A 24,003-nucleotide genomic window follows, 5' to 3' on the forward strand; every position below is an offset into this window, starting at 1 on the left:
GGGAGCATTCATTAGTTTGTGCTTGCACTAGAAAATCCCATATCCAGATACTGTAGACAGATTTTTATCTTGCTTGCAAAACTTGCTAGTCAGCGACACATCAATGTCAAAGGGAATGCAGTGATTTATATGACCTAGTTACAGAATCCTTTATTAGCTGATATCATAAACCTGTTGCCACACAGCCAACATTACAGCTGACAGGAGTCCTTCCTCTTACAGGTTGGGAACACTAAACACTGTCAGAGCTTTCATTCTAAATAGTCACCAAATCATTTCTAATGACTAACAGTGACTGCCTGCTCAGAAAAACACTTCAAAAGTCTCGGTTTGAGAAATGCAGAGAACCTCAATTTCCCACTGACTTCTAGGGAAGTTAGGAGTTCATCCTTCCTCAGGAGATTCCCAAAATTACCTTCTCTCTTGACATTTAGACAATGAATGATGGAAGTTTCCACATTTTAATTGTAATAGTCAATGGACAGATAGCAAACAAAATTGCTTATCAGCAACTGGTGATATGCCAAGAAATCTAATGGGAGCAGGGAAGAAAATGACTAATAACCATCATGCAATGCAACACATTTTTAATGATTTCCACTCAGATAAATGGCTCCTCACAGCATTAGCACCTTTTTTGTCTGTAAGCATTCCTTACCTGAACAAGGCTAAACCACAATATATTATGATTTTAAGTAATGAAGTTTGCAAGAAAAATGTATATAAATGTCAGTGTGTAACCTCCAAGAATATTGAAACCCAGGCTTGTGTCTTGAGGTTCACTTTCAAATACTTCCATCTGCAATTTTTAAAAAAGTCACTGTACAACAATTATTTTCTGTATGAAAACATAGTTTCAGCATGGGAACAAAACTAAGAATGATTATAATCATTTGAAAGACACTGAGTTAGCATATGGATCTCATTGCCACTTACACATTTTGGTCACTGGAACAAAAAGCTATTAATCAATATGTAAAAGCCATAAATTAACATAAACATTAATCATTCTAATACTCCCCCTGTGTCAGACTGATAATTTTTTTTCAGTCTTTCATTCTGACATATGCGCCTTCAGCTATCAGCTGGTTGACCTTTTTTAACACAATTAAACATTTTGGGCATTGCAAATCTTACTGAAGTAAACATTTTGGAGACAGACAAATATCATGGATACATCTATGCCAAAAATACGGGGTCTGAAAACATGAGAGCCTCTGCCTCTCATGTTATTGCACTAGCTTTTAACAAGGGAGCCTAAAATACAGTGTGAAATACAGCTGAAACAGATGAAATTCTAGTGTTTCATAAACAGGTTCTATTTGCAGATGAGGGAAAAGACACCCATCTGTTTTACTTTCTGAAACCATTAATTGCTTGGGAAAGTGCAATGATATAACTACAGCCAGCCTTGCTTGGAGAAAGAAAGCATAAAAGCCCATAGTACCTCAGCTCTACAACACGCTCCATAAAATTATTGGGGGACAAAAAAGACAACAAATGTTTAATCACTTTGAAAACTTAAAGAATATGAATATGCATTTATATATACACAAAATAAGTTGAAAAAAGGATTTATACAAGTCTCTCTTCATCATAACACCAGACCTAGAATGAATTTAAGTTTGTACATGTGATAAATCATTGAAATCTAGCAGAAAATTGATAAGCCAAGGACCATCAAAAGACTGTTTTGAGTAGCCTCCAGTTCAGCCATGCATAGCAATCTATCAGCCACAGGGCTCTGCCTGCCCATCCTCCTTAATTAGGGGTGCTGCATAGTGCAGCATCAGCCACAAATCTTTTGGTTCCAAGAGCTAATAATGTTCTCAGATAGCATGGGCTTAATTAAACGTCTTCCAGACATTTTTGCAGACGTTCCGGCAATAATCTTGTTTAGTAACAAACTATTAAAAAGAATTGACAGAGAAGAAATACATCAAGTTGTTACAGCAACTGAAGTTATTTAGGCCAGAATTATATGTCTGCAATTAAGGATTCTGTAACTCTGAGCAATTAAAATATCACTTTATTTGAAAACTAATTAATTCTAAACACATATTTTTCCCATGACAAACTTCTATGATTGTTTAATTTATTCCATTCTAATTACACTTTAATTAATCTACTCTTGTATAATATTATACTGTTATTCTGGCATTTGACCAACGAAGACAATAAATTGATTGCAGTTCCGTTGTGCAAGAGCAGAAACTGTCATGCCAGTTTCAACACCACGTTTATTTATTTGTCTGTTCTATTACTTTTCCTTTCCTCCCACAGGGCATAGGAACATGAAACACAGCACAAATCAGATGACATTTTGTCTTCTATACTTCTTCAAAGTGTGAAGTATAACAAGAGTTTTCAGAATTAAGGAAAAGTATATGTAACATGATATTACATAATAAAGTATAACCAATAGTAAATGAATTTGTACTTCTAAAATACATTGCTTATCAACAACTTATCAATTGATTCCTGATATACAGGACCATCTGATGTCCAGAGCTGCTAGAAACGGAGCTGTTTCCATGAACATTAAAGTCTGCTCAGGATCTGGCTTGATACAGTCAACAAAAAAGAAGAAAGAGACCAAACCCCATTTTCATGCCAATCTTAAAATTAAATTAATTCAGTATCTTCCAGAGTTTTAAAAGCCACTGCATTTTAATTTTGCATCAAGTCACCTTTGAGTCAACTAAAACAAAAGTATATAAATTCTTTTATTAATCTATAAATATTATACTTGCATTAATCTCTGATAAAAGAAATATATACAAATATTTTATTAAACATGGAGTTAGTAGTGCTGCATTTTATTTTCTTTTGGCCATACTTGAGGTAAAAATGACTGCTGTTTACAGTCAGAAGTCTTCAATTTTTTTTTTTTAATATGAATGTCCCTGAAATGCACAGTTCTCCCTCATTTAGTGGGAGGAGAAAGCGAGAATTGACACTTTATGAAGATGATGAAGCAATCTACTTTTCATGTACTTTTAAAACTTCAGCTTGTGTCCCTGACTGCATGCTTCCTTCTGCTTATGAAATACCCCCGTATTGTGTACGCCTTACCATGGGGGAGATGCTGTGCAGAGGTAGGCAATTAAATTAAACTGCACTGCAAGATGAGCTCCGACAGTGCTTCCCAAAATCTTTCTTTCACTTTAATGACACAGTTTACACTTCATAGAATTAGAAAGACAAGTACAAAATACATTCACAAAATACATATTCATTAAAAGAAGAAAAAAAGATTCTGCACTTAACTGAACAGGCTATGTATTTCACCAGCATACGGTGGGAGATGCATTATATCAGAATATTGTACCTGTGTCCTACCCCCATGCTTATATTCTCAACATTTGTTTCATAACAGTTAAAAAATAGACTTTAAAACTGCAAATAGCAAACAAGATAAATTGACATAAACACAGAAGGAAGATTAAATAACCAAGGGCAATTCCTGTTTGTGATCAGCACATTTTTGGAAATCCAAATTTTGGAGCTGATCTATGCCTGTCCAAACTGCCAGGTGATACCGGTGAGACTGCTCAAAAGAAGGAGGGTTTGCACGGTCCGTTCATTACACCAGTATTTCATAAAGCATTTCCTCCTTGGGAGGTTTCTGCTTCTGTGTACACTACAACACATCTCTGAGACCAGTGTTATTCCAGGTCCTTCTCTGGAGATGGAGAAACTGTGTCAGGGACAGTAAGTGACCTCCCAAGGTGGTACAGTCCCTAGAACTGGGATTCGGACTCCACTAACTGACTTAAGGCGCAGACGGTCCCTTCCCAGGGACACTGAGATTGAATCTCAGTGCCATGTGGTATTTTAAGAAACAAGGCAATGTGGACAGTCTGTATCGATTAATTAGATTAAAACTTTAAATCCTTATTCAGGTCAGAAAAATCCTCTCAAGGTCAGAAACAAACTGTGTTTCAGTAAAGACCATCACATTTGGTACTTAACACTTTCTCCAAGAACCCCTTCAGCACTTAAAGAAAAGACTTATTGTTATATACACCACTTTTAAATATATGACTCAAAACAACAGATTATTAAGTATTTTTATGTTATGAAATATCCCCCCAAATTCAAGCTTAATTACTCATAGTATGTGTCATTTGTCTACTAGGATTCCTATTCCATACAGCGTAAGTATTTGGATAAGCCAGGTTATTGGAGAGCAACTTAGTCCAAGAACTCTAGTAGGGATCACTATAATTCCACTGCAAACAGGAATGATATTTACAAAGCAAATATTACCTGAATATCAAATGAAAAAATTAATGTTTATTTTAACAGTTTAGGCTAAGCTTACACTTTAGACACAACTGTTCTTTCAGGCCAGTTTAATCACATAAATCTACATCTATTTTACATAAGCATGTAGGATACATTAGTTAAATATGCTCATCTCCAAGCATATGAGCATTTGCTCATATGTTAAACAGTTAAATTGTTAAAATGTGAGGGATATTAATAAAAAACTGGTTCCACATTTAACAGGTTGAATACTGATGATGCTTAATTCCCAGTTTCTGGTACTGTTTCCTGTGTTTGTCGTGTTCTGACCAGTTAGCTTCTCTATGTTTTAAAAAGCAACACTGCTATTTAGCAAATGGAGGGAAATAAACCCAAAGTAACAGACTCGAGTTGCAGTTTACACATTTAACTTCAAGCTTCACTCCTCTCATCCACCATAAATTACTCCTGACCAAAAATGCAGTGAAAAATGCAACACTGTTTCACTGCATTAATTTGAAACTTTGAACAATTCTGCTGCACCTGAACTTGAACTCCCAGCCTTTGAATTTGTGCTGAACAGCCCCCATTGTACCGCGCTTTTATGCTGGCAGGAACTGAAGTGTCAATCTTTCGTCAGATAATCAGATTATGTCATGTTCTGACCAAATTCATTAGGAAAACTTTTACCAACCCTATTATCTCAAACCAGAAAATAGAGATCAAAGTATAACCAATTTTACAGCACAATAAAACTGTTATAAATATTTAAACACTAATTAAAAGGCCCCTTTTGTTAAAAGTAAATAAATAATTGAAAGCTACCTCTGCTTATAAATGCTATCAAATGCAACCGTATTTATCACGTTTCTAAGAAAACCAGGTTCTATATATGGTGGAGAGTGGAGAGAAAAGCACTTAAAAGTCATTTGAGAAGATGGAGGTTTGCTAGACTAAATCATATGCCTAAAGTAAGTCACACTGAGTGCTCATTCTGGTGACAAAGCATTAATCCCTGAATGTCTTTGTTAACTCCATTCACACTGGACAATTGTATCTACTTCATGCAGATGTGCTGGATGGACACTGCATTCAAAAGGAGAGAATACTCTCTAAGGAAATCCTACATCAATGACTCATTTCTCAGTAAATGCAATTGTATTGTAATATATTGTTTTCTTCCTGGAATATGCATGATCTTGTCTCCTACACGGGTAAATAACTGTAATTCACCTCAGCAGATGTATTTTCTGCTTGCTGATCAAATATGACATCTGCATAAACCAAACACTGAACGAAAGAGTACTTACTACTTTCCCTTGTCTCCACTTCAGCTGAATAGCAAGCATGGCATAAGAGGGAATCAAAGAATTCATATTAATATAATTAACAGCAAGGAACCAATCTTAGACTAATCCATGAGCAGAAGCAGCGACAGGACAGTCATCAATATTGATTTCACATATTTTTCAGTACTGCAATCAGATTCTCCATCTGTAACTCAAACTTTAAAAGTATGATAATTTACGGAAAGGAGATTAATTTAGCCATTTTGAGTCAAAGACTTATTTCATAGCTTCATCCCAAATCCTGCATATTGTTAGGATCCCTTTCCCCTTTGAAGACTTAGTGAATGATTGAAGCTTCTACTTTCTGAGAAACAGATAACACAAGACTAGTAATCTGACTCTAAGCCACTGGATAAAGGCAGTTTGTTTCCTCTTAGCCCATCTGTCAACACCTCTTCAGTAATTAGTCCTAATTATTACAAAGGGCTAGCCTCCCATTCGCATTATTAAATCAGAAATAGTATCATAGCCAGGTATCTTTCAACACCTACCAGACTGGCGACCTTCGATTTCATTGAATCTTCTATCAGTATCCGCCTTTGGAAGAGCCTCGGCAGTAATTTTAGCATCAGCTTCAAAGATGCAGATCCCACAGTGGAATTCCAGGGATGCATTCATATACACACCCACATCATGTGACAGGAGAGCAAGCAACACAATTGACCTTTGCATTGTTCTCTAAACTCCTGTGATATAAAACACACATTTCTATTTTACACAATGGAACTGGTTTTTGCCTGTGTGCTTCGAAGTGCTCCTTTGAACTAAATGCTGATAGGAAGAATAGTGAAACCGTGTATAAAGATGAAGGTCAAATCTTTGTTAGGAAAACAATACATCTGAAACATTTTTTCAGATCAAGACAAATTTGCAAGGAGTAAACAGCAACTAAAAATATTCATAGATGTATTTAAGTGTGAAGATTTAAAAGGTTTCTTTTGTTTATTTTTGCCGTATAGCTGAAGTACTTCCCCAGAAAAGTGGAAAACAAAAGGATGATGACATCCCAACTCTCACAGAACCAAAGCTCAGTTAGCTGAGGCTTTAGTCAGACTGCTTTAAGCTCTTTATTTGTGTTAACATTTACTTCATTGAAATAAGAGAAAATATATTCCTAAGAACCAAACACTCAATTTCTTTTGATTAAAAGCCAAACATGTTTCCCAATCACACATCTGAGACCATGAATGAGGATTTGTTTATGGTGGATTTCTCATCAACAGCAGAGCACCACCAGTTTCCTCAGACACAATGAGCTGACCTAAGCTGCACTCATACAGTTTATGGCTCATGTAAGTATCCCTACTAAAAGCTTGTGCCCAGAGTACAGCAGCTACACATATATTCAAAAGCCTCTATATGAACAAAGCTGACATTCTCTAATTAAAGCAAAGAATGTTTTTATTGATATGCTTAATGTTACCAAAAAAAAAAAAAAAAGCATACAGAAGACGATTTCTTTTACAAAAAACTTCAACCCAAACGCATTTTAAAGAACTTTTCTGTGTCCTATATTAAAGTGAAATAGTGATTTTTTTCCCCGCCTCTTTGCAGGTCTCCTCTAAATGCTACAGATGTAATGAAAGAGTGAGCTGCTATGTACAAAGCAGTAGCCTAAAGCCTTGGGGGAGTTGGGCAGGCACAAACAGGGTGCTTGGGGAGGATGATGCCCCAAACTGCAGCTCAGCCACCTCAGCTACCTCAGTTCTGGGGTGTCATGAAAGCCCAGTGCTTGGAATAGGGACCATAACCCAAATTCTGGGTCCCTGATCTGTGGATGTGGTTGGCCCAAAGTCCCTGTTGTTTCATTGGCTCAACTTGGCCTACTTGGAAGTAGCACAAAGACATCTCAGTAGCACACAGTACTGGAGCATGAAGAAACTACTCTGATCCAGCTTCCTGCATACTTGTCCTGCGTACCTTCCTTCCAGAGCACTCATGGCACCACACAGCTTCACTGCACCTGGATAGCTTTTCCCTTCTGAGACAACCAAAACTTACTGCCAAGAAAAATAAACACACAAACTTAAAATTCATTTTCCAAGCTGTACATTTTCCAAATAAATGCCATGTTAGTGACATGCACAGTAACAGGCAGGCATTTGACTATCAATGGATCAGACTTTAAAACACATTAATGTTTCAGGCATCAACAATGGAGTGCTAACCTGTTACCACTTTTTTCTTGATTATCCCTATGAGAATTCAGTGCACTAACAATAAAACCCCTTCAAAGTAGAACACGGTATGGTACTGTATGGCAGAAAAAAATGCCCTGCAAGGTTGGATGACTGGGCCATCTGGCTTAGTACCTGATTTCCACCAGTGCCATGCTATTTAGAGATACAGTTTAGGAAAAAGACAGAAGCCTGGCTGCTTTTGCAGTCCCTTCCTCCAGTCCCCCCATACTCCCCCCCCATGTACAATTGCTGTATAAATGATGTTACAGGGCACACAATTTCACTGCCCATTTGCAGTTCCATTTCTGTCTATGCAATTGCCTAATCTCTTTTGAACCTGCTGATATGCCTTTGCTACCTACCATGGCAAAAATTTCACTAGCTGAAGTTCCAGAAAATGAAGGACTATTTTCTTTTCTTTGTTTTAAGCCTGATCTCCTACTACCTTCACTGAGTGCCCTCTAGTTCTTACATTGCAGGATTTGGAGGGCAACAGTTTCACATCTGGCTTTTTTATCACTTTCATGATTTTGTAAATCTCAATGATAAATACCTGTCTTTCTCTAAACTGAAAAGTACCAGACTTTTCAATCTCTTCTCATATGACAGTTGTTCCATTTCCCCAGATTGTTTCAGTTGCCATTTTCTGCACCATCCCTAACCCCACTAAATCCATCTGGAAAAGCAGAGAACTGAACACAGTACTTCAGATATGAGTCCAATGAGGTTTTCTTAGCAGCAGAGTGACATCCTTGATGAGATAAATCTTCACTGATGTCAAAAACCCCATGTCACTTTCAAGAGAACTACAACAGAGATAATTCCAGCTACTACACCTGGCACAGGAAGTTATCTTTGTTCTCAACAGTTTGGGATTTCTCCTGCAGAGCAAGCCAACAGAGAAAAGGCTAAGTGTAAGGGTACTGTCCAAGGATCTACATCCGGAAGAAATAGCATAATATTTTAATTGCACTTCCTGAAACACCTAGACTTTCTGGAATCAACAGTTAAAATCCCAGAGGAATTGATAATGTTCTTTGATAATCCAGGCCTAGCAGACTGCTGCCCAACACCACTGTGTACCTTTCAGGGAAGAATTTTAAAGGTCCTATCTGCTCTACATCAGTGCTTGAGAACTCTGGTCCATTTTTATAGCTATATGCCCCTTGCTGATGTGGGCCAAAATCCCTCCTATATCATACTAGGACCTGCTTCTCTCCATTCCCAGCTACATGCATTTAAATGGCATATTTTACGGTATAACAAATCCTTCCCTATCTTAAGTTTACTTTGTATTATGCAGAAATCTTGGAGTGGCAATGGGTTGCCTTGATTTTCATTTAATGTCATTAACTTCCATGGAAGTAAAAGTGTTTAGGTCAAAGAGAGGCAGCAACTATAAAAGCATATGTGCACAATGTAATCTCAAAAGAAAACAGAAATCAGAGTGCAGCAAGAGGAACAAAAGGAAATGTATCTTTGTTCCAGATGCATGAGCCACCCAAGCACTGAGGAGAACAGTGCTGCAATCTCCCCAAGACTGTGCATGACAGCACTGCAATGTAACCACAGCCTTGCCTCGGCCTCACTTTGGCCACCAAATGCCCAAGTCTACCAGCAAGAATCTAGTGGGACACAGGAGCCACACCTCCCTGTGGACACCCAGAAATGTCTCTGTCTCAAATTGGCAATGAGATGGATGGATCCCAGGGCCTTTATCTGACAGTTTTGCTCAAGTGCAGAGGGAAAGATGAGGCCCCATGTTCCCAGTGCAGTCCTCGCTAGAAGAATGAGGTCTGGGCTTCACTACATGGTTAGCAAACAACCTCTTGCAAAGCACATACTCATTTTTAGATACTGCAAATTAAAATGTTTTGTAGGAATGCACTTGTGCAGTTTCCTCAGTTCCCTCTAAGGTTCAAAATATTTATAAACATCAATAATTACACAAAGGTAGCACCACTAAACTAACACTGATTTTAAAGACATTGCTTCCACAGTGAAGATGTTGTCTTCACACATCGTCAACAGCCATGGCACATTAACTTACCAAGTGACTTTAGCTCTCTCAAAAGAGAAAAGTCTTCATTATAATGTGTTTTGTATAAAACTAGACTACAATTTAACCTGTAAGGTCTCTGGTATGTTCCTTTCTCAAATCTGCAAATACTAGTTTCACGGAAGAAGTCTGTGCCAAAGTATATTATACCTACTATGGCAATAAATTCTTCATGGATGAGGTTTTATACATAAATTACCTTCATTTGCAGTCTCTGAATGCTCTTCTAAATTTTATGGGATAATATGAATTATGAGCACCCATGTATTTCTTGTAGGTATACTGTGAGACAGATTTTCTCTACTACTTGCAAAAGATTATGCAAGTGAGTTATACTCTACACCTCTCCCTCCACCCTCATTGAATAAATGTGATAACACAAACCAGTCAGTTGCTTATGAGAAGTGTTTGGTCTGCTATAAAAGTATGTATGTATTAATTATTCTAACTAGGATTAAATGTAAATCACATGGTTAAACAAAAGCATTAACAATATCAGAAAGGTTTTTTCTAAACCTTATAATCTTAGATTTGTTAACCATGGTTGTATCTTGGTTTAGTTATTGATACATTTATGGTTTGGCAAAATAGTCCTTTTAAATAAACTGTACATTTAAAGAGCACAATTTATATTTATCTGAAGTTACCGTTGTAATCTTTACAAAACTTGGCTGGATTTCAGTGGCTGGGCTTTATGTATTTTGCTGGTTCTGCTGGATTTTTAAAACCCTAGAGAACTGGGAATGGAATGAGTCTGTTCACTGTTATTATTAGTCTTTAGTAAATACTGTTGGTGACATACTGGAACCTAAATCCTAGCCATTCTTCATATATCTGTTGAAGACTGGGTGCTTTGGACTCAGTTCATACACAACATTTACCTCAGAAGCAAGGTGCCAGGTTTCCACAGGAGCTCTCATTTCACGAATCACTAGAAACGTGAACTGGCAAACAGTACTTGGACCCCAATTCTACAAATTCCTCTAACCCCACTACCTGAAACAGCTTAGTAGTTTCAAAGGCTTCACAAGAACAGGTCCAGGATCAGTCATTTTCCAAAAGGACACATCACTGGTCAGCTGTACTGAATAGCACCTACTCACAGCCACTAAACCCGAGAGGCCAAAGACAGCAGGAATGGTACACGTGGTGTGGGAAAGCTTGCCCTGCTCCCACGACAGCGGGAAGGATCCGGCAAGAAGGCTCATAACAAGATCAGACAAAAGAGAAAACACTGAATCATGTTAAAGTAATTACCAGAAAATAAGACTTCTGCAAAATATTTGCAATCAGCTCTCTCGAGCCTTCAGGCTCAGTCTTGCACTGGGCTGCCTGTAGCAGCACCACCCCAGGAGGCACTCCAGGAAGAGCGGGTGACTCAGTCGCAGTTCCTCCCTGGCTCCTTCCTCCTGCATGGCACAACAAATAACTGCACCCTATCCCACTGCAGCACTCCCACGTTACTCCGAACAGCCTGACAGTACAGAAAGCCACAGCCCTGCTGTCCGTCTGCTTGCCGTACTTAGGGACAGTGAGGGCACGCAGACCCCACTGTCTCTTCACCCTGTTGTCTCTTCTTTTCCATCTCCCCACACCCAAAACTGCTTCTAAAGCGGCCATATGGGACACATTTACTTCTCACTACTGCCCTGGGGTGCTACTAGGAACAGGAATAATCTAGCATGGAGATAGCATCAGCATGAAAGAGAAGAGAATCCTAGTTAGGAAGAACATATGTCGTCACTAGATAATGATAACCACATTTCATGGGCACAAGCATGAAGGCATGAATTTCAGAGATTTCCCCCTTGTTTTAAAAAATAGGGGCTTATTATAGAAATGCCCAATTACACCATCAGGCGCTGTACAATATTTATTATATAAAATCACTATAATTAAATGCTAAGTGCTGATTTCAATTATTTAGCAGTGGAGCAATAAAATAAGCAAATGCCTTTAAAATGTTTTTTCAGAGAAAAATCACAGAATACAAAAGTAGCTAAAAAATGACCTGTCAGGACCTTAGACATCCCATGGTAAGATTTAAGCTGCAAGGATTCTCAGAGCCATTTTTTTGCTGCAAGCTTGTAGTGGAGCTAATATATAGGGAAAGAGTGAATTCGTGCCCTGACTAGGTTAGTTACCATGTCACCTTAGAATCAGACACTGAGGAAAAATGAAGTCACATATAGAGGCTAAAAATAGTGAAGATCTGAAGCAGTGAGGCAGTTCAATCCACAGGGGCCATGTCTGCACATGCCCCTCCACTGAAGGACCCAGGCTGTGTTCATTAGTGTTGGAAAACCTTGCAAGATTATATTAAAAAAATACTTTATATTGAAAAAATAGTTCCAAAACATTGTCTTTTCTTGACAAACAGCATCGAAATCACTGGAAATAGAGGGGATTCCCAATAGATATTCCCAATAATCTATCTGTCATAGACAAGGGACAAAAGGCTGCCATATTAAATATTACTAATTCTATCCTGGGGCTAAGTAACGCTCCTGGAGAAATGGTGATAAAAACAACAAGCAGGAGTGAAGCTGTAGAAAAACAGGTGCTGTACTGTCCTTAAGCAGGATGCAGTGCACACCGTCCTGACCAGGGACAGGACTCTGCCAGCCAAAGACACGAAAGTGGCCATGCCACCTTCCTTTCTTTTTGGTGTAACTGATGTTATATCAAGGAAAGACCTCCAGCACAGCTCCAAATTTGCAAGGCTCAAGGGCTGTCAGTGTGCCAGACTCACCATTACAGGGCTAAATAATGGATGGATGTGGAGCTTCTAGATTGCCTTCACTCCAGCTGTTACCTTGCAGAAGTTGGGATGGATGACATTGAAAAATTCTTCACATTGGCATTACATTTAGAATTCTTCTATCAAAAAAAAGAATGCAGCCGACTTCCATTCATGTTTCTGACAAGCTTTTGTTTTTCCTGATAGATTTTCAGCTAAACAAAAACTGAGCTAGAAATGTCCAGTTCAAACTAAATGTCCTATGAACTAAATACTGATTATTCCTTGCTTCTTTACATCCTTCTCATTTACCAAGAACAAAACAAAACTTGAAGAATATATTTTAAGGCAGGAATAATGACCATTCCCAACCCCACAGCTCCATTTTTATTGCAAATAAAACAACTCTGAAGGTCTTCCATTAGCTTCAGAGGCTGGGAGGGAGTGGGAAGAATGATGTGTTACACTACCACGGAGGAAGTACATATGCCAGCTGGAAAAACGGACTATAAAAAGCTTTTCTTACACAAACATGAGGAAGCAACCAACACCCTCAATTGTTGAAGTGAGAGGAGGGAGGCCTAAACACACAACTAGAAAAAAAATTTAAATTAAAAATGTCCTGCATGTGTCACATGTTCCCAATTTCTCTCAGATTTGAGAGCCTGGTTTGATAAGGTCAAACTGAGCAAAACAGCACAAATGCTGTGTAACTGTAGCAGGCTGGAGACCCTGCTGCTCAGACTATCACAGGTTTTTTTGGCACAGCACTATGGACTCACTCCCTCTCTGCAACCTACTGCAAGTCGGGTGAGGAGCCCTCTGCACCTGGAACAAGGGATCAGAGTGCAAAACCCAGGCAACCGTGCTGCACTGCAGGAAAGGTGGTGCAACCAGGGCAACCACCTCTGCTCCAAGGGCCTTTCCTAAGCAGCAGCATCCCCAGCTACATGTCAGGAACGCATCCCTTCCAGTCAACACAGGAACGTGGTTCATCCAGCTCAGAACCAGTGTGGCATCATCTCATATGTCAGAGAACAAAACATTCAAAGGGTCTAACACAGGGGCAAGAATTCAAAGTACAGCTTCAGAAGGTCAAACAGGCCCATTACAAAAGAGAAATTTATTAGAGCAAACAGCTAAATACTGGCAGGACAGAGATGCAAATTCTAACAAGGCAGAACTGAGGAAAAAGGAGGTGGACAGTGAGGTTGGCCACACTGATTTCACCTCCTTTGGAGAGACTGCTACATGGGCCTTTGCACTGGGCAACACTCAGCTGGAACCAGCCATCCCCAATACAGGCTCACATACTTCCATGTCCCAAGAAACAGTCCCATACACCACAGTATTCTGATCCCTAGCAGCATAAAGCCTCTGAGAGAGATACAACCAAAATGACGCTCCCATGACGACCTACTGCCACCGCAGCAGTCTCCTATTTTTCCACTAAGGTCATTTTCCTTGTCCATGAACATATATTGACTCCTAGCATTTCGCAAAGTCATAACCCTCTAGTTACAGAGCCTGAACTTGTTAACAATTATTTAGTGAGTGTAATGGAGCTAGGTCAGAACGTAGATACATAATCTAGAGATTCTACTAGTCCTTTACAAAATCATTCCTTCCCCAGCCAGCCACTGTGTGACAGGACATTAAAGGTAGAGGTTTGGCTATGCAACGAATCTGTAGCTTCAAAGTAATTTCACTTAGAAATTTCTTACATGGTTCTGAATATCTGCAACTTATAAATGACTACAAATCAAAAACCAGAGAAGTCTTCACACAATATTCAAGTGGAGGCAGATAGCCCACATTCTCTCCTGCCTGCAGAACATGTCAAGTTCTTTTGGAATTTTTGAAAATAACAAGGAACACACAAAACACTTGGGACAATACAGACCTACCAAACTGGGATAAAACTGCATTCTTCTTCCCCTGCTGCTTACTTAGGGAAGGTGTAAGCCTTGCTTTGCCCAGAACACACAGACAGCAACACAGCTTAGCACTTCAAACACCAGGACAGTCAATAGAGAAGAAATCAGCCTGCTTTGTCCCTGGCATTAATGGTCAATGCAAAACAGGATACTGGATTCTTGAATATGTTTTCTTTATTCTGCAGAAGGCACACGAAGGAGTTCTGATAAGCCATTCTCCCTCCTGATTTCAAACTGGGAAGCCACGGCCTTAGAAAGGTCTGCTCAGACATGGCTCTGAGGAACTTCATTCCTAGATGGCTCCAATTCTCCTACCTTTATGTCTGTGCTCACTTTATCTCATTGTCTGGGTGGGTTTGTGGGTGGCTGCTGTTGTTTTTTTTCACATTAAGTGTGTCCTTGGGTCTCTCCACAATTCACACTGTGTACACTTGAAGTCCTTAATATATCTTGTTTGCAGCTCTACTTTTCCCACCTCTTAACACTGACTAGGACATTTCTTCTCTCAAATAGTCTCACTGCTTTCTCACAGCAAAACTGGCATTGTGGACTGCCAGCTGACTCCTGACAATTTATTTATATGTGCACAGCACCATGCAATTCTACAATGTGAATTAAGAAAAAATAATCCTCAAATCTTACATAATTCTCCTGTTTCTAGTTGTCAAGAAGTTACTTTCTTGATAATCAAACTCAAATCTTGATGATAGAAACTTGCATTTTAAGAAGAGGCAAGCAGAAATTTCTCACCAACTGAACAAGTTGTGCTATGCTTCTGGGCACGCATTACAGTATCTTTTTCGCATCGCACCTACTCTACTAAATATACAAAACACTGTGCAAGTGATAGTTTTGTCAGCCACCAGCTAATCAAATGAAAAATTATTAGGCTTAGAAAAATAATAAAAGCAGAAGCCAGCTGTGCGTTTGTTGGATGAAAATCCCAGTGTCTCCCATGTTAGCTCATGTGTATTTCAATTTCTGGGAAGAAAATAATGGGAATTTCTCCACCCTTTCTCATGTGAGCCATAAAACAGATTTATTACCTAGGATATATTCTGTGTTTTCTCCTGAGGAAAAAAGAAAGTGGTGGAACAAGTTCATTTTTTTCCCTTCTAAAACAAGGATTTTCTTTATAATAAACACAGAGCTTAATTTTGGTATCATATGGCCCTTCTATTTAATGCTCTGGTCACACTTTTTGCCTTTTTAAATCTTGAATTGTTGCATTTTCATTTCAGTGGGGAATCTACAGCTGCTCCAGCTGTCTGAGTGTGAAAAGTCTGTCCTAAGATTCCTATCTGGTGTGTTTTAAGGCAAAATTCTTCCCTCCCCTAAATCAAAGAAATTTAGCATCTACTGAAAAACTGTGAAATAACTAAAACAAAAAGAAAAGCTAAACATTAGTCTATGTTTCTTTTCAAATAGTTCTTGCTCAGCTTTACCTTATACCCAGCTGTCACCCAGCGGCTCTGGGAACAGGCTGCAGACTCAGAGCTTTAGGACAGGGTTGCATCTCATCTGGGAAGGTTATCCTGTACAAACAACTATTTTTTTACTGTAACGGTCACATTCTGACCTTTAAAAATAAACCATGAAAAAGAAGATTTGCTGACTAAAAGATTTTTTTTTTTCTCCTAAAACTCTTAATTTGCTCACAGTATGACATTACAGTTCTAAAGACCTGTGCTGGTAAATCCATTTACAGAAAAGGTGACTTCCCCTGTAACTTTCGCTTTTGAGATGCAGAAGAGACTGATTCCTATTTTAAATGCTTCTGAATCATGATATAGCCTGGATTCTTCAGTTTAATGGTCTGGGAAGTTTCAAGGCTAAGATAACCCTTTTTAAAATGACATCGAGTAACACAGCTTTTTTAAGCAAATCTGTTGACTCCAATATTTGTAGCCTAAATGTGCTCTACAGTCTCCCATTGCTAACCAGCACCTCTTGTTTAATGAGTCACTTTCCTCAACACAGCACACCTGACATCTCTCAAAGTTTCAGTTCTTTCAAATAATCCCATGATATATAAGCGTTTACACCAAGTCATAAATGCCAATGAGACAATTTTTGAAATGACGAGCTATGCCATCATTAGCTGCATATAATTAAAACGTACCATAGGAAGTGCATTCATTACAGTTGTGAAATTATTTTATTGCTTATGAAAAGAAAAAAAAAAAACCTTTTAATGATACAACTGTGCCAGCACAGAACTCAAATGGAAGCTGGCTTGCTTGGGCAAAAAATTGTGCAGGTTTTTTTTGTAGATTTGTTTCATTCTCATTGTTTCATGATCACTTACACTTCTCCACAGAGACCAGTAATTTGGAAAATAAAACCCCAGTAGCTGAAGCAGTTTTCAGCCTATTACTAATTTGAAATCCTTCACTTGTACTACCAAGTATATTCTAGTTCGGTCAAACTGCATTCTTACAAAGAGAGCATAAATCTATCCACACAGATATTTTGGGGAGGAAAACACTATTACTGCGACTAGACGTACCTTTTTCCTTTACAAAGACATACAAACACAACAAACATGTAATACTGTGTTGAGATTTCGTACAAAAGAAATGTATCAGCATTACAGCTCAAAAAGGGCGTCCAAAAAGCAAAGTTCAACCTTTTTTTAAATCATTATTAAGTTTGTCTTCACAACCCCAGAAACAGCACTAGCACACATCTATAATCCAGCTGCAACAAGACAATTTATTACAGAAGAGCAGACATAGTAGCTATTTTCCCCCAATGAACACAGTCCTTCATAGAATATTGTTTTGAAAAACCAGAATCTTCAGGGTTAAATTTCCCATATGAGCTAATTAGCAATGACTAGTTTACAGTTACTACTGATCCAGTGAAACAGTACATTGTTATGGCTGAGCTTGCAGAGAAATAGTAGTCAAATTAAAAACAAGACGTATACAAACATGAAGCATAATACAGCCTGATGTACTTCGTGGTAGAGAGCCAAAAAAATGTGTCTCTTTAGAATGTAAGAACATATACTGGTCAGTAGTTTAACATTTCTCTGCAAAAAGAACTCACTGTATTCTAAAATGCTCAGAAAAGGCGTAATGTACGTAAAAGTCAACAGATCTTCCCCCTAAATTGTAATTCCAGTGTTTAAAAGTAAGTCTCTACATCAATTAACCAAAATCAGACAATCTATCTGATATTAGAAACCGGCATCTATTCCAGTGCATGCACCAACATAATTTCCATCTGCAGAATCTTTATAACTGATAATCACACATCCAAGCCAGAATAAACAGAGTTAGATTTGCTGATCGCAGGGTATTTTTAAAACAAGAAAAAACTAGTTTACCTGTAAATCAATAAAAATGTTAATAGGAACCATTAAGAAAACAAGAAATTGCTCCAGTAGCTTTTCAAAAAATTAGTAATTTAGTTAAAAATAAAATTTAAAAAAATCCTTATACTTCCTGCACCTTAGGCAGAAAGGACACATTTTTAATGATGTTTCCCAGGCATGGAGCCCTCTCTAAAATCTTCACAGAAATGGCGCTAAAAGTGGGAGTTACTGGAAGGAGCTTCGGAAAGATGACAGGTCACAAAGACACGAAGACACTGTGCTAAAAAGTGTGGCAAAATGCTCCTCAAAACAATTCCCAGAGAAAAAGTTACACACATAGTTCCATCTCGTGCTGTCTGTTTTTTCCAGAGCACACACCATGCCTTCTTTTTACCTTTTTCATTTCAAAATGAAGCTGCCGAATCTGGAACCGGGATTACTCTCTACTCTAAACTGGCATTCAAAGGAGTTGTACAAGGCATTTTCCTTATTTCAAACAACCAATACTACTGAGGAGAAAAACACAGCAAAAGAACGCCAATGTCGGAAATGAGCGCGCAGCTGCCCCCCGAGCACCGCGGGATGCGCTCGGAACAAAGCGGCCGCGCCGCCCGTGCCGGGCACAGGCGCTGCCCCGCCGCGAGGCCGCGCTGCCGCCAGAGGGCGACAGCGAGCGAGCCGGCAGAGCCGGCGATGAGCCCTCACCCGGCCATCAGAGCTAGAGCTCTAACCCGTTGATCAATACAGTATCATTTTTCATATTACCATACTATACTTGACAATAATAGGTTTTCTATTGTAAATGCTTCTAACTGAAAGGTATTAAAGCATTTTTGGGTGTTCCTGAGGACTGCCACTGCTCTTGCAGATGGTGGGGAGAGACCCGCCTGAGGCCGTGCCTTCCCTGGACAGAACCGTGTTCAGTACTCAGCCAGAGCTGTTCCTGCCTTACCTCCATCTGCTCAAACAGTGTCTATGTCGTTTAAATACCAAAAAAATACTTATTTCTATTGGTCATAACAGTACTGGGATTATTACTGAGAGTTGTAAAATTCAGTCTACTAGAACTGTGAGCTCTATTACCACTAGGTGTGGTGCTGATAATGATGTCTGATGGAGTGTATCCTGAACTCAAGGCACACACACACCTGTACCACCGCTGCCAGAGGAGCTTCTGCATGGATGGTGCAGGCAAACTGCTGCAGAGCATCAAGGAGATGCAGACCCTAATCAAAACACCACTTTTTTCTAGCAGATGCCTTACATCAGCCATAGATGCGACACCTTCCTCACCCTGCTGGCTTGAGCTTCTTCCCACCCCCGCTGGAATGGGGCTGTTCGAGGCTCTGAGGGGCCGTGAAGGGCTCTGGAGCCGTGAGTGGTTCTGAGGGGCCGTGAGTGGCTCTGAGGGGGCCATGGGTGGCTCTGAGGGGCCATGGGTGGCTCTGGAGCCGTGCGAGGCTCTGAGGGGGCCATGGGTGGCTCTGAGGGGCCATGGGTGGCTCTGGGCCCATGGGTGGCTCTCCGGGCCGTGCGGGGCTGTGAGGGGCCATGGGTGGCTCTGAGGGGCCATGGGTGGCTCTGAGGGGGCCGTGCGAGGCTCTGAGGGGCCATGGGTGGCTCTGGAGCCGTGCGAGGCTCTGAGGGGGCCATGAGTGGCTCTGAGGGGGCCATGAGTGGCTCTGAGGGGGCCATGGGTGGCTCTGGAGCCGTGCGAGGCTCTGAGGGGGCCATGAGTGGCTCTGAGGGGCCATGGGTGGCTCTGAGGGGCCATGAGTGGCTCTGAGGGGGCCATGGGTGGCTCTGGAGCCGTGCGAGGCTCTGAGGGGGCCATGAGTGGCTCTGAGGGGCCATGGGTGGCTCTGAGGGGGCCATGGGTGGCTCTGAGGGGCCATGGGTGGCTCTGGAGCCGTGCGAGGCTCTGAGGGGGCCATGAGTGGCTCTGAGGGGCCATGGGTGGCCCTGGGCCCATGGGTGGCTCTCCGGGCCGTGCGGGGCTGTGAGGGGCCGCGCGCCGCGAGCGGAGGGTGACGTTGGCCCCGTCGCGCGCCCCGCACTCGGCGCCCGAGCCCCCACCGCGCCGTTGCCGTGGCGACGCCCCGCGCGTGCGCACAGCGCCACCGCCTCCTCCGGCCCGTGAGGCGGCGCCGCGCCGGTGACAACGGAGCCCTCCCAGCCCGACTCGGCCTCGCCGCTGCCCCCGCGGCCGAACGCGGGGTCCCCCCGTCCTCCCTCCTCCCGCTCACCGAGCACCCTTCCGCCCGGCGGGTGGGAGAGTGACAGCGATGATTCGGCGATCCCCGCGGGAACCAGGCGGATACGGAGGAGCGCCGAGCCCCGCGCGTGACGTCACGGCGGGAGGCGCGCAGGCGCTATCGGCGCCCGGTGCCGCTGGGCCCCGGCGGGCCGGGACTGAGCGCGGGACAGCGCGGGGGGGGCTCTGCCGGGGCCTCCCGCTCAGGGGGACCTGCCGGGGGCTCTGCCGGGGCCTCCCGCTCAGGGGGACCTGCAGTGCCGGCGGCGGCACCGGGAGGCGGCGCAGCCCCCGCGGAGCAGCCCTGCTCTGACGGTCCTACGAGGGGCTTGGCGCCCGTCCGCTTCCTCACGCTCCGTAACCGGGAGGACCCGGCCTTCACCGGGAGCCCGAGTGTGTCGCTGCTCCGTGGAGCCAGACACGAGTTCTGAAGCAGCCGGGAAGGGCTGGGCCGGGGCGCTGGTGCCGGGCTGCCGCTGCCATCGGGCCTTTCAGCCCGTGTGTGACTCGGGCGATTCCCCACAGCTGGTTGGGAAGGCCGATCAGTGGGGTGCGCATTGGGCTGTGGTTTGGGCTCTCTGCCACTCTGCTTGCACAGCATCCATTTATCCGGTGCTCTGTGCTTGCGGTTGTCGCATTCCTGAAGTCATTTGCCTCCTCCGGCAGCCACTGTCAACTTGGATTTGTTGTGGGATAAAGACACAATTCTTTTAGTGCAACACAGCCGTACAAAGTTTTCCAGGTTCTGCAGGAGAGCTCCCTTAAAGAAAAAAGTTGCCTCCTGAAATGGTTCCCAATGGAAGTTACTGGTTAGGTAACTAACCAGTTACTGGTCACAGCTGAACTAAATCAGGCAACAGTTAAATAACCCTGTGTGTATTGTTGGAATAAAACTGCTGTGATACTGGAATTATATCCTGCTAATGTACCCATCCGCCCTCAGATGGATGATGGGAAGAGCAGTGCAGACATGTACAATGACAGCACTGCAGAGAGAGGTACTCTTCACCCTTTCACAGACCCCTGCTGCTCTCCAGCTACACCCCAACTTGCTCAAGGAAAGCAAATAAGCCATCATTTGCTTGTGTCACCAGTCTAGGAGTTAAAAGCTGTGTCATTTATGTAGTTTTTCAGGAGGCTGTCCTGCTCTAATTCCAGCTAGAAAGCTTGGTACCTCATAAAACATGCTATTCAGTTTTCCTACCATTTTTGCCTATGGAGCCAGAGTCTTTCAAAGAGAAATCTAGTGCTGTTAAATGAGTGCTGTTCTGTTCCACTTCTATTGATGCAAACAAAGGCATGGAGATTTTTTGTGGGTTTGAGAAGGTAAATCTGGAGCTTGCTTTTCTACTCATATCAAATTTCTCATCAGTAGCAACACTGACTCCTAAACCCTTGCTCTAAAGGGCTTTAAATGGCATTCAGTGGTTATGAGAACACAGAACACTGAGGAGGTTATGCCTCTCATTATGAGGAATGTCCTAAGCACAGATAAATGCATTCTGTATTGTGTAATGCATAAATACAGCCCCATACTTCCCTATATATTTTGCTGAAATGATTTGAATTAAGAGATTTAGAGCAGCAGATCATTGCTATAAATTGCTATGTATAATGGAACCACATGTGCAGTATACTTCACTTACACTTTAATTTGTTAGGAGCTAAATGTTTATTAGAATATGGTCCAGTTAATATTCCCTACAGTCACCTTGAAAATGAAATATCCTTTCACAACCCAAAGATAATGAGTTGTATGGCAAGATTAGGTGGTTACCAGAATTCAGGAATGACAGAATCCAATTAATTTAACATGAATTAATGCAATATCAAATTTATTACAGTTAGATGCAGTTTGTAATTGAAAGTTCCATTACAGCACGTTTTTACATGTTATCTCCTATCAGCAAGAGATCTCAAAAGAGCAAATTCTCTATTTGGAACAGCAGCAATGTGTTTATTATATAATAAATAACTCTTTCCTTACATGTTTGCTGTGAGGAACTTCAGGTCCCAAGAGCCCAGTTGTGCACAAGGGGCTCTGCTCTTGCTGTTTCTCACAAGGGGCCACGACTGAGCTTAAAGAGAAACCTGGGTTTCATCTTTGGCTGCTTTGCTGGGCTGCCCCTCCTGTGTTACTTGTTCATCCCTTTTCCTATTTTTCACTCTTCTGGGGGATCACCCCTCTTTGTTTTTCGGGTGGGAGGGGTGTAATCAGCCCTCTAGTCAAATAAACCTTTCAACCTCCTAACTTCAAAATAAACACTTTTATTGTGGACAGTCCAAGCTCCTTAGGCAAAGCTTTAGGTCTCAAATCCAAAAGGTACACTGTGTCCTTTTAATAATTTCATAGTGGAAACTCACTATTTGCCCATTCCTGTGGTGTTATGGAGGTTTTCAGTGATTCTGGTTTAGGTTTCAGGATTAGGTGAAACCAGAGTGCCTTAAACCTCTTTAGAGGTTTGGGATTAGGTCTGCATCAGGCCTAATATAGCCTTTCTGTGCAAGGCTAAATTAAATGGCAGGAATATTTGTTGTGCACTGATTCACAGGTGTTTGGCAAAATACCAGAAAACATAAAGGAACCACTGGAAGAATCATGAAGGCAAAGCCATCGAAACATGAGTATTAGCTAAGTACTGAGGTATCACTTGCAACTGTGGGGTCTTTCAGACTGCTTTTAAGTGATTTTAAGCATGGATATCATTTTTATGTGTCTCTTTCACATGAATGCGAGTAAATTGAAGATCTGTCATGCAAATGGATCACGGATTTTATTTGGGTATTACATTCTGGTAATTGCTGCCTGTTTTATAGAAAATGTATATTAAAGTTCATCAAACAGCTGATATCACTGGAACTCTATTATTTTATTGTACACATAAATTCTACTCCTTCTCTGGAGTATGTATTGGCCTGACAGAATATGCTAGGTCACGAGGAGAAAAATGCAATAGATTTATGCCTACCATTAAAACATTGGCCTGTCTGGCCCAGGAGGGAGAGGCATTTGCCTCACTGATGACCATGGACTAACTGGAGGAACTAAATTCATTGTTTAGGCTGCCTACTGTGATGCTTTTCAGCACTTTTCACTCACTTTGTCTCTGGTAGGGCTATTTCTCCTCTATGTGCTCAGTTCTGTAGTTTGTAACGTGGGCAAGGCCTGACTCCCTGGCCATCCCCTGAGGTACTGTCTGAGCTGAGCAGATTTCATCAAGCAGAAGGAAGAGCAGCTCACTGCTGCAGTATCAGAATCTCTGCAAACTGCAGCAGCTGGTTTGGCTGCATTTGATGGGAAAAGCTGATGCCTGGCTCAGCAAAGCCTGAGCCTGGCATCAAAAGAAGCCAGATATGGGGAGGCAAAGCACAGTGCCCAATGGTTCAGTTCCTACAGCTGCCCAAAATCAGTTACTGCCTGAGCATAACTATCTCCTCATACTAAAGTATTCCCTTCACTGATTTTGTGCCTGTCAGCCCTTTACAGAAGAGGGTAGTTTGACTGCATTTATCTCCCCAGATAAACAGATTTTAGGTTCACTTGTAGACTTGCCTGTATTTAGAAAGTTAACTACGTCTCAGAATTGCAGGGCTTCTCTGGAGGTTTTTTCCATGTCACAATGAGTTCTCTTGCTGCAAGCTTTTTTTTGCATTCCTATGGCAAGTGTTCTGATCAGCAGTGCATACAGCCAGGTCCTGTTTTCTCATGTCTGCTTGCAAAAGCAAAACAGAAATAGTTAAATCAAGTTTAAAAAGAGTTTGTCCCCTCTGATCAGATGAGCTGTAAAATAAGAGGGAGGCTAACTTAGAAGGACTTAATAATCTTAGAATCTGTAGAAAACATTATTTATGGCTTGAGAGCTACACAAGTCTTGAGCTTTAAATGTAAGTTCTTTCCTTCTTTAATGGTG

At 41.4% G+C, this 24,003-nt stretch overlaps 1 protein-coding gene across 6 annotated transcripts in view; it reads right to left on the reverse strand.

Annotated features, from left to right (window-relative positions):
- Positions 1-20,203, reverse strand: part of GNB1L (G protein subunit beta 1 like) — a 42,811-nt gene extending 22,608 nt beyond the window's left edge. The window contains exon 1 of one of the 6 annotated variants that reach the window (XM_032128384.1): positions 20,085-20,203. Coding sequence is in view for 5 of the 6 variants with exons in the window: in XM_032128379.1 (XP_031984270.1) it covers positions 7,521-7,682 (162 nt within the window). In the remaining variant the exon portion in view is untranslated. Of the gene's footprint in view, positions 1-5,561; positions 5,616-6,091; positions 6,282-7,520; positions 7,730-18,232; positions 18,257-20,084 lie in introns of those variants that run through there. The other 5 variants (XM_032128383.1, XM_032128379.1, XM_032128381.1 and 2 more) reach the window with 5 other exon arrangements.
- Between the last annotated feature and the right edge of the window lie 3,800 nt (positions 20,204-24,003).

The sequence above is a fragment of the Corvus moneduloides genome, chromosome 18 (genome assembly GCF_009650955.1).
Source record: "Corvus moneduloides isolate bCorMon1 chromosome 18, bCorMon1.pri, whole genome shotgun sequence".
NCBI lineage: Eukaryota > Metazoa > Chordata > Aves > Passeriformes > Corvidae > Corvus > Corvus moneduloides.